General features: G+C 44.1%; 1 protein-coding gene across 1 annotated transcript in view; it reads right to left on the bottom strand.

The window, feature by feature from the left end:
- Positions 1 to 5,538, bottom strand: part of DAW1 (dynein assembly factor with WD repeats 1) — a 44,307-nt gene extending 38,769 nt beyond the window's left edge. The window contains exon 1 of the mRNA XM_046019604.1: positions 5,392 to 5,538. Within this exon, the coding sequence (XP_045875560.1) occupies positions 5,392 to 5,473 (82 nt within the window). The 5' untranslated portion in view covers positions 5,474 to 5,538. The remainder of the gene's footprint in view (positions 1 to 5,391) is intronic.
- Positions 5,539 to 14,088: the final 8,550 nt, after the last annotated feature.

The following is a 14,088-nucleotide window of genomic DNA, read 5'->3' as shown; positions in this document are numbered from 1 at the left end:
AAGAATCACTTATATATGGGAGTTTAAAAATAAACTGAAGGTAATATTTTAAATTAATGGGGAAAAATAAATTATGCAATAAATAATGATATAATAATCAGTTGGATTTTGGAAAAATTCATAAAACTAGATTGCTACCACACAAGATACAAAAATATATTCTAGATTGACTTGAAATTTTAATATTAAAAACAAAATACAAAATGGTCAAAATAATAGAGCATATTTACATCTTAGTGTAAGCTATTGGGTTTTTTTTTAAAGATTTTATTTATTTATTTGACAGAGAGAGAGAGAGATCACAAGTAGGCAGAGAGGCAGAGAGACAGGAGGAAGTAGGCTCCCTGCTGAGCAGAGAGCCCCATGCAGGGCTCGATCCCAGGACCCTAAGATCATGACCTGAGCTGAAGGCAGAGGCTTAACCCACTGAGCCACCCAGGCATCCCTATTGGCTTTTTTTTTTAAGATTTTATTTATTTATTTGACAGAGAGAGAGAACACAAGTAGGTGGAGAGGCAGGCGGTGGGGGGGGGGGGGGGGGGGGAGAAGCGGCTCCCTGCTGAGCAGAGAGCTTGATGTGGGCCTCGATTGCAGGACCCTGAGATCACGCATGACCTGAGCCGAAGGCAGAGGCTTAACCCACTGAGCCATCCAGGCGCCCAGCAATTGGCTTTTTAAGCACGATGTGAAACTCAACACCTAAAAAAGAAAAAAATGATGCATTTGTCTGAAATAAATTGAAGCTTCTATACAGGAGAAGATACCACAAAGTTAAAGATAAATGATAATCAGCAAAAAAATTTCAACTATAAATACAAAGGTTAAATAACTTACTATAAAGAAGCCTAAAAATGATTTTTAAAAAGAAAATGGACAAAAGGCAGGAAAGGCCAGTTTGCAAACAGAGAGCGACAATGGTCAATAAATAGACAAAAATAAAATATTCCCAGTATTTTAACTGGGAAAAGAAATACAAAATACAAAAAGAGATATAATTTTTACTCACCAGAATTGCAAAGATGGCAAAGACTGATCATACTAAATACTAGCCAGGTTGAGGAAATAGTTCTTACTGGTGGTAGACATGTCAGGTGGCTCCCTCCAAGAAGGCATCATACCAGGGCGCCTGGGTGGCTCAGTGGGTTAAGCCTCGGGCTTTGGCTCAGGTCATGATCTCATGATCATGAGAGCCTGCATCGGGCTCTCGACTCAGCAGCGAGCCTGCTTCCCTCTCTCTCTCTCTGCCTGCCTCTCTGCCTACTTGTGATCCTTCCCCTCTGTCAATAAGTAAATAAAATCTTTAAAGAAAAAAAATTAAAAAGAAGTCATCATACCTTCAGTGGGTTGAGCATGCTCTTAGTTATCCTTTTATGGATTTTTCAGAATTTTGTTAAAAGTAAATATTACTCTTAAGATAGAAAAAAAGAGAAAAATTAGAACATGGAGGAAAAGGGAGAAAAATGATAGAGATTAACATTATTAACATATAAACTCCTGAAGATCAAGATCAATATCGCCATAAGGTTATTTGAAAACTCAAATAGCATACAAAGTTTCTATAAGCTTAAGGTGTCACTATCATTAAGGACTGCATCCTTCCTGTTCTGTAATTTTAAGTATTTTGCATTATATATGAGTACTCAATATGCACTATTTATTCTTTTTTTAAAATTTTTATTTATTTATTTTTTCAGCGTAACAGTATTCATTGTTTTTGCACCCAGTGCTCCATGCAATACATGCCCTCCCTATTACCCACCACCTGGTTCCCCCAACCTCCCACCCACCGCCCCTCAAAACCCTCAGGTTGTTTTTCAGAGTCCATAGTCTCTTATGGTTCGCCTCCCCTTCCAATTTCCCTCATGGTGCACTATTTATTCTTAGGAAAGTAGGCATTCGATAAATAGTTGAGTAAGTAAATGATGTGTAAACAGTGGGTAAATTATATAATCTTATTCTGTAACTCAGAGAAAGGTTGGAAAGAATTAGCACTATTCTAAGGAAATGCACTAAATAATTTTAGCAAATTCACAAAATATTGCATTCTTTTTTTCACAATTATCTTGTTTCTTATAAAATAAAAAAAAATGTTAAAAGTCTTTAAAGTCGACTACTAAAAATTAGCTGGGTTACTATACAGATGAATTTAGAAAACAAAGTGCAAAATCTGAAACCTGTGCATTGGACGGTTCTGCTGTTACAAATCATCAAGGTCAAATGCTCACCCTCCCCATGACCACTGAGCTGCAGTATTGAGGCAGAAGCTGGGTCGTGCATAGTGAAGAACACAAGCAGAAAGCAGACAAATATGCTCCCAGGAGCCCACAGTATCTTAGTGTTCTCCATGAATTTTTGTGCAGTAGGTAGGATTCACAAAAACACTTAAGAAGCTTCTCCCCCGCAAATTCTGCAATGTACTATAAGACTAAGCTTCGAAAGATGTGAGTGTTCCTTACTCCAATCACATTCAACCAGCAAAGACCCTTAAGGTGCTCAGAATATTAACAAGTCTAATTAATGTTTATTTAACTCCTTCTCATGGCCCCAAAGAGTAGGGGCCTACACACAGGAAGTAAAAGACAAAGACTGTCACGCCTGAGTCAGTTGAAAAGCACGTATGCAACACCTACTCCTCATGAAGTGAAGAGCTTATAAATTAATGAGTGAGATAAAAAGAGAATGCCCATGCTTGATTAGCCATATTACTGCCATGGACTTTTAGGAGGGAGAGGGACAAATTCCATGGATGCCAACGGTGGGATGCTCCTGACCTATATGTTATTCAAAAGAAAGTAGGAGGACTGAAATCTGGGGACTAAGAGATTAAACAAAACTGCAGAAGGGATAAAGGCAACACAAGAATGATTCAGTGGTGAGTGATTTTTTTCCTCCTTGATAATGGTATTTCAACACCCACCTGCTGTTCAGTAGTACCTTGGAAACTTGCATATAATGCATGGTTCACCAAAGATTGGAATTCAGAAATTAAGTGTCTAACATGCTAAGTGATATGACTTCATTAGAAGATAGTCATTAAGGCAGTAGTTGCAAGTTTAAGTCCAAAGCCTTATCGAATGGGAGATCGCCATTGGAATCCTGGACTTTCAGAGCTGGAGTGAATCTTACAGACCCTCTGTCTCACCTATTCCCACTTCAGGAGGAGCTCAAGACATTCTACTCAACACACCTTATCTCATTAAACTTGTTTATTCAACAAATATGTGAGCTCATCTTTATTGACCCATCTCCATCTACTCTAAGTGCTAGAGATGTGGTAATAAACAAAATAGATGAAGTCCAGGACCTCAGGAAGCTTTTATTCTAAGTTGGGGTAACTAGGTGGAATACATAGGTAAAACTGTGGTACATTGCCCTGAGATAGCGCTAAGAAAAAAAAAAAAAAAACAGCAGACGACACACATTGTGCATCCAAATGAACAATCAGGCAGGCCATGAGGTACTCAGGACTACTCCTTCAGGTTTTTAAACAGGGAGAATAAATAGATGAGATCACCTAACCGATGAGTATAGATAGAGAAGTCCGAGGGCAGAGTGCTGGGACACTCCAACATTAAGATCAGAAGGAAGAGACACCAATAAGATGGATGAAGAAGGAGCCACAATAAAGTGGGATTAAAAACCAGTGTGTCCTGGAAGCCAAGGGACAGAGTGGTCAAATGCATTAGATGCTGCTGTCAGGTCAGGAAAAGAAGGAGGCAGAGGCAGCCAGCGGGTTGAGTGATGTTGGAGGTCACTGAGGATCTTGAAGAGCACAGTTTCAATGGAGCCATGAGGGTGAAAACACGACAGGAGTGAGTCCAAGACAGAAGAGAAGAGAAATCGGGACCCTGTTCTTCCAAGGAGGTTTGCTCTGAAGGGAAAGAGATAAATGGGAGAGTAGCTGCAAAGGGTCAACAGACAGGTTAGGATGGGCGTTGTTATCAATATGTGACTTGATGGATCGAAACAAATTGCCCAACTACAAAATCTGTATACGGTGAGAACCAGATATTATGATCCCAGAGCTCATCTTCCTAACCTACACTCCACAGCAAATGATGAATGAAAATCCACAGCAAAGGATGAATGAAAGCCAGTCATTCACATGCCCGTCTATTTATGGGAACCAGCCCCAGCCTACATCCAAGCATAGCCAAAGTTGTGAATGCATCAAGAGAACAAGCTATTTACAATTTCCCACATGCTACCCCTCACATCTAGGACCTTTTCGTGTTATTTTAATTGTAATTGTAAGAGGGAGGAAATGAGTTATGATGTTACTACAGATGCTAACTTCACATGGGTGAGAGTTAATTCCAGGCCTCCTGTTGCAGGGAAGCCCAGTCTTCTCATCCTGCAAGGATATTTGGTCATCTACTGTTTTGTGGCAAGTTTTATAGACTTTTTAATTTTATATTCTTATTTTTATTTATTTTTTAAAGATTTTTAAAATTTATTTGTTTGAGAGAGAGAGAGAGCACAAGCAGGAGGAGCGGCAGGCAGAGGGAGAGGGGGAAACAGGCTCCCCGCTGAGCAGGGAGCCCCATCAGGGGCTCCATCCCAGGACCCTGGGATCATGACCTGAGCCCAAGGCAGACACTTAACCCACTGAGCCACCCAGACGCCCCTATTCTTATTTTTAAAGTGAGCTCTGAATTGGAACCAAGAGTTCTCCCCTTATTTCTTTACGCAACAAGTTGGGTGACCAGTGGTCTTCACTCATTCTTCAAAGGTGACCATGTCCCCACCTGTGAAACAAGACAACTAGACAAGTTTGTCCCAATCTAAAACTACAGGGTTCTGTGGGTGTATTTTGAAATTCCTCAGCTCATTGGAATCAAGGACTGTGACCTTTAAGCTGAAAGCCCTGGGGCACAGGGCGCCTGGTGGCAGGCCCTCCAAACGTGTTTGGTCAACTGCTAAGCGTGGCCTGGAATGCGGACACTCAATTAATATGCTTTGTTGCATATGCATTTTCCTTTTCATACTCAACACATCTTGACTTGATCGTTCTGCTCTGTTTAAAATAAAAAGCAATGTGCTCCTTGTCAGTGTCTTCCTTTCCGGATACCAATCTCTAGGGACATCACTGGTCACCACCTCTCCTTCCCCATCCGCCCCGTTCCTAACTAGCCAGAAAAGCATTGTAACTCCACAACTTCAACGTTTTAAGAACTCCTAAAAAACCACTTTAAATGTTTTGAGTAACAGTGTTCAGCAACCAAAGGAGCGAGGGGCCCTGTTGGGAATTGCCCCGCTATCTGTCCCCGACAATGATCACCCGCTAGGGGACCCCGCCGGCCCCTCGAGTCCCCTCACTCTCGCCGCCCCGGAGCCTCCCAAGGCCAGAGCCCAACACCCATGCCAACACGGAGGAGGCCCGGCCCCTACCTGGCGGGTAATACCGGAGTAGGAGGCCCTTGAGCTTCATATTCTCCTTCCCAGACCCCTGGTCAACGCTCATCGTAGCCATGGAAACAGCCAAACAGCAGCTGTGCTTCGGTGCGCATGCGCGAGCGCCCAGGGCGCGGAGCTGGCTTGCAGACTTCAGGGGTGCTGTCTGCGGCGCCTGCGACCGGTGGCGGGTGGGGGGGCGTCCGCTCGGCGAGGCGCGGCCAGGGAGCACGCCCTGCCCCTGCAGGTGCCCGCACCTGCCTGCTTGTCCGTAGAGGCGGGCGGGGGATCCAGGGCGCGTCGCTGAAGAGAGCGCTGCCACCCTCGCTCGGTCTGCACCGTAGGTGTCTGGACTGCGCAGGGACGGGGGTCCCCTCCCATTCTCGGTCAGGGTGACTTCACAATGGGCGAAGCGCGGCCGGGGAGGGCAGGTGCTGGCCGCGCACACTGGCCCATTGAGTTTCCAAGGAGGGGAGAAAAGTCATCTCCTGGTCACCATTCCGGGCCTCTCCTCATGCCCTGTCCTTGTTCCCACAAAAGAATTAGGACCACAATGTAACAGGCTACATTTCCTGATGCTGTGCGCTGCGCTGCGCGTGGCGCCTTATACACCTGTAGCTGTAGAGATGAACAGAGGCTTGAGTGGTGCACCATTTCTTCCCGCCCCCTCTCACGGATGCAACAACCCAGCATCAAAAAAAGTGAGGATTCCCACCCACCCCCAACTAGCGAGCCACAGAGGCCTGTCACCTGGAGTCCACAGGGTACTGTCCACCCCGGGTATATGGTTTCCCGGACCTTTTTGTGGCCTATTTGGTTTCTTGCCAGAATCGATTCTTTGCCTGTAAAGTCCAGTTCCCGTGAGGAAGACGGTCCTGGAAGAATTGGTGGGGTCAGACTGTCCATTTCCTTTAAGGAATTTGACCTAAATTCCTAAGTCAGAATATGCCCAAAGGTAAGCACTTCCTCCGTGGTCTTCACAACTGTGGGCCAGGTCTCCTCATTGTCTCCAATGCCAATTCTCCAAACCGACTCCCTTATTTTCTTTCACGTGTTTAAATGTAAGCTTGCAAGAAAATTATTATCAATTGTTAATTAATTAATTAATTATTGGTTATTAATTATTAATTAATCATTAATTGTTAATTAATTGTAATTAAATGTTAATCCTGTAAATTAAAATTTTGCCAGTTGTAGATGAGGAGCAGTAGGTAACTGTAAAAATAAATGCGATTTTTAAAATTCTATGGAATGACCCTATACTATTGCCTACCAGAGACTATGAACCAAAGGCCTTCCAAAGGCCTTCCCTACAAAAGAGTAGGGAAGCATCATTGACAATATGAAATTTTCAAGATAGCCTAGCACCCAACTGAGCCTTTCTACTTCATGTACTCAGAAGGCTGGAGAGATCATTGAAATGGGAAAGCCTCTGCATGGAAAAATTAAGCCTAATACAAATGGGAAGCGCATAAAAATCCTAGCATCCCACACCTGAGAAACAGAAAAATCATGAAATCTAAGATTTCTTCTAGCTCAAAGTCTCTCCTAATCATTAAGACTCTGGAAAAGGTTTAAGTGGGGAAGGGCGAAGAGATCATCTATAGAAACAAGAAGTCTTGGGGCTCCAGAATGGCTTAGTGAGTTAAGTGTTGATTTCTGTCCAGGTCATGATCTCCAGGTCATGCATGATCTCAGGGTCATGGGATTGAGCCCCACCTTGGGCTCCTGCTCAGTAGGAAGTTGGCTGGAGATTCTCTCCCTCTCCTTCTGCCCCTCCCCCAGGTCTTTCACTCTCTCAAATGAAATAAATAAAATCTTAAAAAAAAAAAAAAAAGAAACAACAAAGTCTTTAGTGGATTTTGTTTCCCCATTTTTTGTTTATGCTTGTAACATTTTAAATGAGGCCTTCAAAAAAATAGTAACTTTACAATGGAGAAATCCAGAAGATACTTTTGACCATTGGGATAGAAGTTAACATCTCCAATGTAGGGACAAACTGACATTCATAGCTTGTTATACAAAGGCAATGAGAAGGACACAGCAATTCTCTGGAATTCCTCCCTGCAAAGCATAACCTGTCTCTTTAATCATGAAGAAACATCAGGGCAACCAAAATTAAAGAAATTGTCTGAAGTAACTGTCAAGCCAAGAAAAAAAAAGACTGAAAACTGCTTCAGATTAAAGGACACTAAAAACATAGAACAATTAAATACATTGAGTGATGCTGGGTCCTGAACCAGGAAGAAAATTATCTGTAAAGGACATAATTGGGACAATTGAATGAGACATTGTAGTTTAGATTATATTGATATTATATCAATAGTGAGTTTCCTGATTTTGATCATTGTGCTCTGATTATATAAAAGACAATGTCTTTGTTCTTAGAAAAAATACACTGATTTCTTTAGAGATAAAGGGGTATGATACCTGCAATGAACCCTCAAGTGGTTTTGAAAATCTTATATTTATGTGTAGGTGTGTGTGTGTGTGTGTGTGTGTTTGGATAGGTGGATGAGTAAGAAACAATAAAGCCACTGAGAAAAAAAATATTGAATCCAGCTAGTCATAGGACTCTTTTTGAGAAGTTCCTTGTCCTACTCTTGCAACTTCTCCATAAGTTTGAAATTCTTACAAAATAAAAAGTGGCCTTTGTTTTCCACAGAACAAGCCAGGCTTCATAATGTTCCAGGATATAGATAACAACCACAGAACCATCTGGCTCCACTTTTGTTAAGAGATCCCCAAGTTCAAGTTCACTCCCTTTCACCTCTAATTCTACCTCCATCTTCCTCTAGTTGAGACCAAGAGCCTCCACCACTGTTACCTAGCCATCATCACCACTCCCTCCATTTCCAGGAGTTCCTGAACTTCCTAAGTGGCTCTTGGCTTTCTGTTCCAGGTAAAGGATTTCTCCTACTTCCTTGAACCAAACTTTAACAGGTTGTCCTTTTGCTTCTTAAAATTAAAAAAAATTCCAGTTCTGCAGCTTTTGATATCCTTCCTTTGGCCCCAAGAGTTTAAGCCAAGTTCTCCCACATAAGTTAGAGAACTTCCTCACCTCATATCCAGGGCCCTCATTACCGACTCTGGGGCACAGGCCTTTGGTGTTGAGGTCCCAACTTCCCAGAACCCATCCCCACTAGGGGTCAGCAGCCCTCCTCTCTATCTTTGCTTCAGAGTAATTTATCTGGATGTCAAAACATCCTGACTGTCCCAAAGTTCTCTCACATTTCCTCCCTAACACCTAGAGAGTCTCTGCAGATGGGATTCCTAGTGTTCTGACTTGATAGCCCAGAATCCTGCCACAAGTATCCAGTGTAAGTCCCCTCGGTCCCGCTTTTGGGAGGCAATAGGCTTCTCTGCAAATGAAGTGGTGATCCAAAGAGAAGTAAGTGAAGTTCATGAGTGTGGATAGATTTCTCTTCTGGCCTTGGCTTACGTTGAGGTTAAAGCTATGCGTAATTGACTTACCATGTACTCGTTCCTGGAAGGCGCTGCATGAATCTCTCGACCTGAGTAAATGTCTGTTTCATGCTAATTCATGGTCATTAGCCATGAATGCTGTACAGAAATCTACAAAAACAAAACTACATTGTTCAAGTGAAGGGTGCTCATCTTAGTGTCGGGCAGACTTGGTATGACTTCCTCACAGGGCTACTCTAGACACCTTCCTAAAAGTCGTATCATACTCTCCATCAATTCCTGCATTCTGTATTGATTTGACCATTGACTCACTAGAGCAATAATCACCATTCATAACGGATTTGTATATATAAATATAACATTTGGCTCTGGGTTTCTTCCCACTGACATCTTCCTTGAACAGCCAGAAATTTAAAAAATTTAGTATCATTAACTTGACTTGCCCAAAGTAATTCTGTCTGGTGAACTGAAGCCACACTGGGTTTCTGTTGTCAGTGTGTCCCTGGACCAGCAGCATAGTCGCACCTGGGAACTTGCTAGAAATGTAAATTCTTGCCACACCTTACCGCCTACAAGATCAGAAATGCTGGTAGCGAATGCCCGACAATCCCTGTTTGAACAAGCTTTTCTAGTGATTCTGGTGAACAATCAAGTTGGAAAACCACTCAGTTGGTACAGTATGTTACAATGGTGGGCCAGGCCCAAAAGAAGGTGGGCCCTCTCCCTCTACCATGAGGCCTTTTATATATTCTGAAGTCTTCCCTGATTATCAGGGAGAGTAAGTGGCTTGGTCACATCCGAGGATATGAGTAGGGCCCAGAAACAGTGTGGGAAGAAACTGGAATTCTCTACCTAATTGGATTTCAGAGGCTCCAATGTGCTGAGAGACACCAGTGGACATCAGAGCGTGAAGGAAGGCTGGGTGGGGGGAGGGATGTCTCCAAGCGGGAGGGGGAGTAAAAGAGGGGAAGAAGGACACAGGGAGGGAGGCAGGAGTCAGCCTGGAGGATCTGGCTCAGCACCGCGGCAAGACTGATGGGCAGGAATGCAGTTCCAGAAGGACATGGTGGCTCCCATTTGACTCAGTTCCTCCTGGAAAGAGCCCTGGCATCGATGGGACCCTCTAATCACTAGTCTCGGGGGCACCCAGTCTGTAGATAAGAGAGGCACAGTTGCTCCCTGGAAAGAAAGTACAGAGAATGAGATCTGAATGTTCAAAGACTACCAAGAGAGGTCCGCTGAGCCTCCCAGGCGGTGGGACCCCAGTACAGCCACCCCAGAGGGGCTGCATCCGGGCTTTTGAAACTTATTCCCATTCCTGCCTACACCTCACTGAAAGACCTGTGGAGTACCTGATCTCATTTGGGACCGGAAAACCAGCGGCACCAAGGGCCACGAATTGATGCACTAAGTATATTTAGAGGGCCTACCAGTGCTAGGCATGTTTCAGGTATAAAGGATCTAATTCTGAAAACAATAATTTGGGGAAAGTCATTCCTTGAGAGGATCAGACTTCAGGTGGGTTTGAAACTATCGTGTTTATGGGTGGGGGGGCATGTCCCTAGGTAGGACTGCATTTACAGTCTATGAGGTACTCCTACTGGGACATGCAGGCTGCATTAACAGGGCTGGTCCACAGTAGCTTCTGTCACGAAGAGCAGCATGCCTGACTTGAGACCTCGCGCGGCCATCTACCAGCCGTGGGCTCTTAGGCAAGGTCCCTAAGCCCTAAGGCTTCAGTTTCCTCATCGGAAAGGTAAGAATGATCCCGGCATCCAGTTAATGGGGTTGTTATCTCCGAGTCTGGCTTGTTCAGAAACACTCTGCAAGTATCAAGGTTGATGATGACAGTGATAAGCATTTATTTTCCTAAGGTGGTTTGTTTGAAATTGGGGAAGGGTGTGTGCCCATTGCTCTCATCTAAATTGATAATCTATATCGACAATTACTCTGATAACCCCGTACAAGCAATTTGGAGTCCTTTGTATGATATCTGACAATAGATACACCTTTCTAGTTATGTTTGTATTAGTATAATTAGTGTAAATAGTAAAACGAGCTTACATTCCTTACGACATAACTACTTTGTCTGTAGATCCAAATAGATTTGTCTTCTTAAAGAAATGGCCCGTGAGGACTTAGAAGGGGCAAGAGGGTTATAGATCTTAACAACCTTAGAGATTGTCCAAAGAAGAATAAAGCTGTGTAAGACATGAGAACGTTCAAACGAGGGGAGCGGCCATGGACCTCACACCACCTTCCATGTCCGTGCCTGATACACAGTGGGTCCCCCATCAGGGTCTGATGCTTAAGAACGTGGAGGATCCATCTGGAAGAGGAAGTAGCTGATTACGTGCAGAGAGAGGGCAGGGTTGAGAGAGCCAGATCCCCAGAGACAGATTTCGGCTCAGTACAAAGAACTTTGTACCAGTGTGTCCAGTAATGGGCTAGGCTGTCTCAAAAAGTACTGAGGATTTCCCAGCACAGGAAGTGTTTTAGCTGAAACAATTTGACCAGCCGCCAGGATGACTGCAGAACACAGTGTTAATTGGATGAAAGTCAAAACTAGATAAGAAGTTTCATCTCCCCTTTGATGCTGTAGTTCCTTCATTTTGTGCTGCCTGTGTATTTTCACAAAGGAGTAACCACGGGGCTGGTGAATGACGGTAGCCTGGGAGTTGGAAGCCCCAGTCCTGGCCCTCCCATCAGTGACCTTTGAGCAAGTCACTTGTCCTCAGCCAGAGTTACTCATCGGCAAATCATCCTTCATTCCATTCAGTTCCAGCGTAACACCGCCAATTTCTTCACGCTCTGGTTTTTCATTCTGTCATTCCTTCCACCTGATAAACTCCCACTTCATCTGCTCTAAAGTCGTACCAGGCTCCAATCACCTTCGCCACATGCTCAGTTCAACTGTATGGGGTGGGTGTGGGTTTCGCATCAGGACTAAGGTCATTCCTGCCTCAAGCTCCCATTCTCAAGACCGCACCTGGACCCTTTCCGGCAAATCCAGATCAATCCAGGGATTCCTCTGGAAGCCGTTTCATATTTAAAACCTCATTGCATTCAGAACTGTTATTCGCTTTGTCCTTCTCAAATAGAGTTTATTCTGAACATCTCATAGCCTCTTATCATGTCTTGTGGAGAAGGACCCAGAATTCTCAGTCACGGTTACCCTGGGTCCTGCCCGCCTACCTTGAAATCCCTCCCCCCATTTGCCAGGGTGCTTCCCACCCCCTCACTGCAGCCAGGAGCTGAGATGAGACCATGTCTTGCTCTGGACCCCAGCGGGACAGTGTGTGCCTCACCTCTGCTCTGTCTCCTCTAGGCCAGCAGATCCTGGAAGGCTCTCTAGCTCTTTCTTCGTTACCTCCCATGCCCCATTCATGGGTCCCGAGAATTTTCAAATATCTAAATTCGCCAATTTGACCACCAGAAGCAAGGGGTTTCCCTCTAATCCATATTGGGCTGCCATTTCTGCCTGATTTCCACCCATTACAGTAAAACAGGAAAGCTTCTTTGCAAGGCTTGCTGGATTCTAGCATCATCTCACAGAAGGGTGGTCTCCTTCTTCTTCCTGGATCCCAAAACACCAAAGGAGTTCTCCGTAAGCCTTCCACATCTTATAACAAACCATTTCCATTTTTCCTCCATCTACCCAGATGAAAGGGTCATTTTCTAAATATGCTGGTGAAGGGAGTTGGCTTGGAGTCAGTGCCCTGGTACCCTCTGCTTCCCCCAGACTTGGGAATCCCCCACAGGCAGGTAAATGCCCATCAAGCACTTCACACAGAGCCACCGCTAGCATGCGCCATGCCTTTGCACAGAATATAAAAATGTTGTCACCTCTGGGCTGGAGAACTACAAATGGCACCCCTTCGCCACTCTAGGGCTCCAGGGTGCCAGGGCGAGGCTCCCACAGCCAGCCAACCCAGGCTGGGTATGGGCCAGGTTTCTCTGCACTCTTCCTCCATGGCCAGGCTCAGTGTGCTGCCCCGACTGCCCGCAGTCCTCTGCGCATGCCCAAGGGAGGGTTGATCCTTACAACGCTACCCACACAAAAGCCTTGACCCACCTAAACTTCCCCGTGTAGCTCACGCTAGGGAAGTACATTTGCCTGCAATTTGCTTTTCCATGCAGAAGTGACAGAAGGCTGGGGGAGAGGTAGAGTTACGTGATTAAGTTAGACTTGCCCAACCATCAAACTTTCGATGCTGTTGATGACTGTGTGCTCTTTAGAAGAAGGCATCCTGGCCAAGAAAGGACGCAAAACTGGGTCAGAGGAGTTTGAAGTTGAATGCCAGTTCTGACGCCTAGAGCAGGGTCACTTTTAGAACTTCTGGCTTCCTTCACTTGCAGCGGGGATAATAATAGTATCTGCCTCATGGGGTTCTTGTGCAGATTAATGATGGAAATATAAGGAGTGTCCTTATGGCCCTTTAGGTCTCTAGGCACCTAAAATTTTTTTCCCTTAAATGTTATCATCCTGCAGTGATCTGCTTCTACAACTGAATTCTCTAACTCTATGATGCATACATGCACAGAATAACTAGCTCGCTATTCAGAATAAAGACCACTTTGAGGGATTCTTACAGTCCAGTTATGGTTATTTAGCTGTCTCGTTGGCAGTAGGAGGCAGCAGTGTACACCATTCTTTATGAGCCCTAACACCTGTTGCCTTCCAAAGTCCAGAGCCCATGTCGTTGGGCAAAGGAGTACGCACTCTTGCAGTGTACGCTCCTTTCTTCTGGCTTCCAGAAACCTGTCTTTGAAGGCCGTTCCCTGGATATACCAAAACAGTGCACAAGACTGATTCCTGTTTATCTGTAATTTTGCATTTATTTCTTGAGGTTTTGTCATTTAAAGGTGTGTTTCTCCTCTCTCTGCCTGCCTCTCTGCCTACTTGTGATCTCTCTCTGTCAAATAAATAAATAAAATCTTTAAAAAAAAATTAAAAAAAAAAGGTGTGTTTCTCTTTGCTTTGAAAGAATGTCAATATTGGTGAGCTGGACTTATTGTTTTCTATTGCATTTAACTTTACTTATGTGTTAGTGCTATATTCTTAGCCACAATTTAATATATTTAAGAGAAACTATTATTAAGTATATAATAAGACAATGATTATGCTACATGATCTTACGATCATGCTGTAAGAAATCAAAACATGTGGTTTGCACCGTGGTGCTAAGCGGTGCTAATGACACCCAGATATGCTAGCTTGATAACAATAATAATAATTAACATTGACGGAGTGCTTACTCTCTCTAC

The sequence above is a fragment of the Meles meles genome, chromosome 9 (assembly GCF_922984935.1).
Source record: "Meles meles chromosome 9, mMelMel3.1 paternal haplotype, whole genome shotgun sequence".
In the NCBI taxonomy this organism is placed as follows: Eukaryota; Metazoa; Chordata; class Mammalia; order Carnivora; family Mustelidae; genus Meles; species Meles meles.
This window is presented reverse-complemented; position numbering and strand designations above follow the sequence as displayed.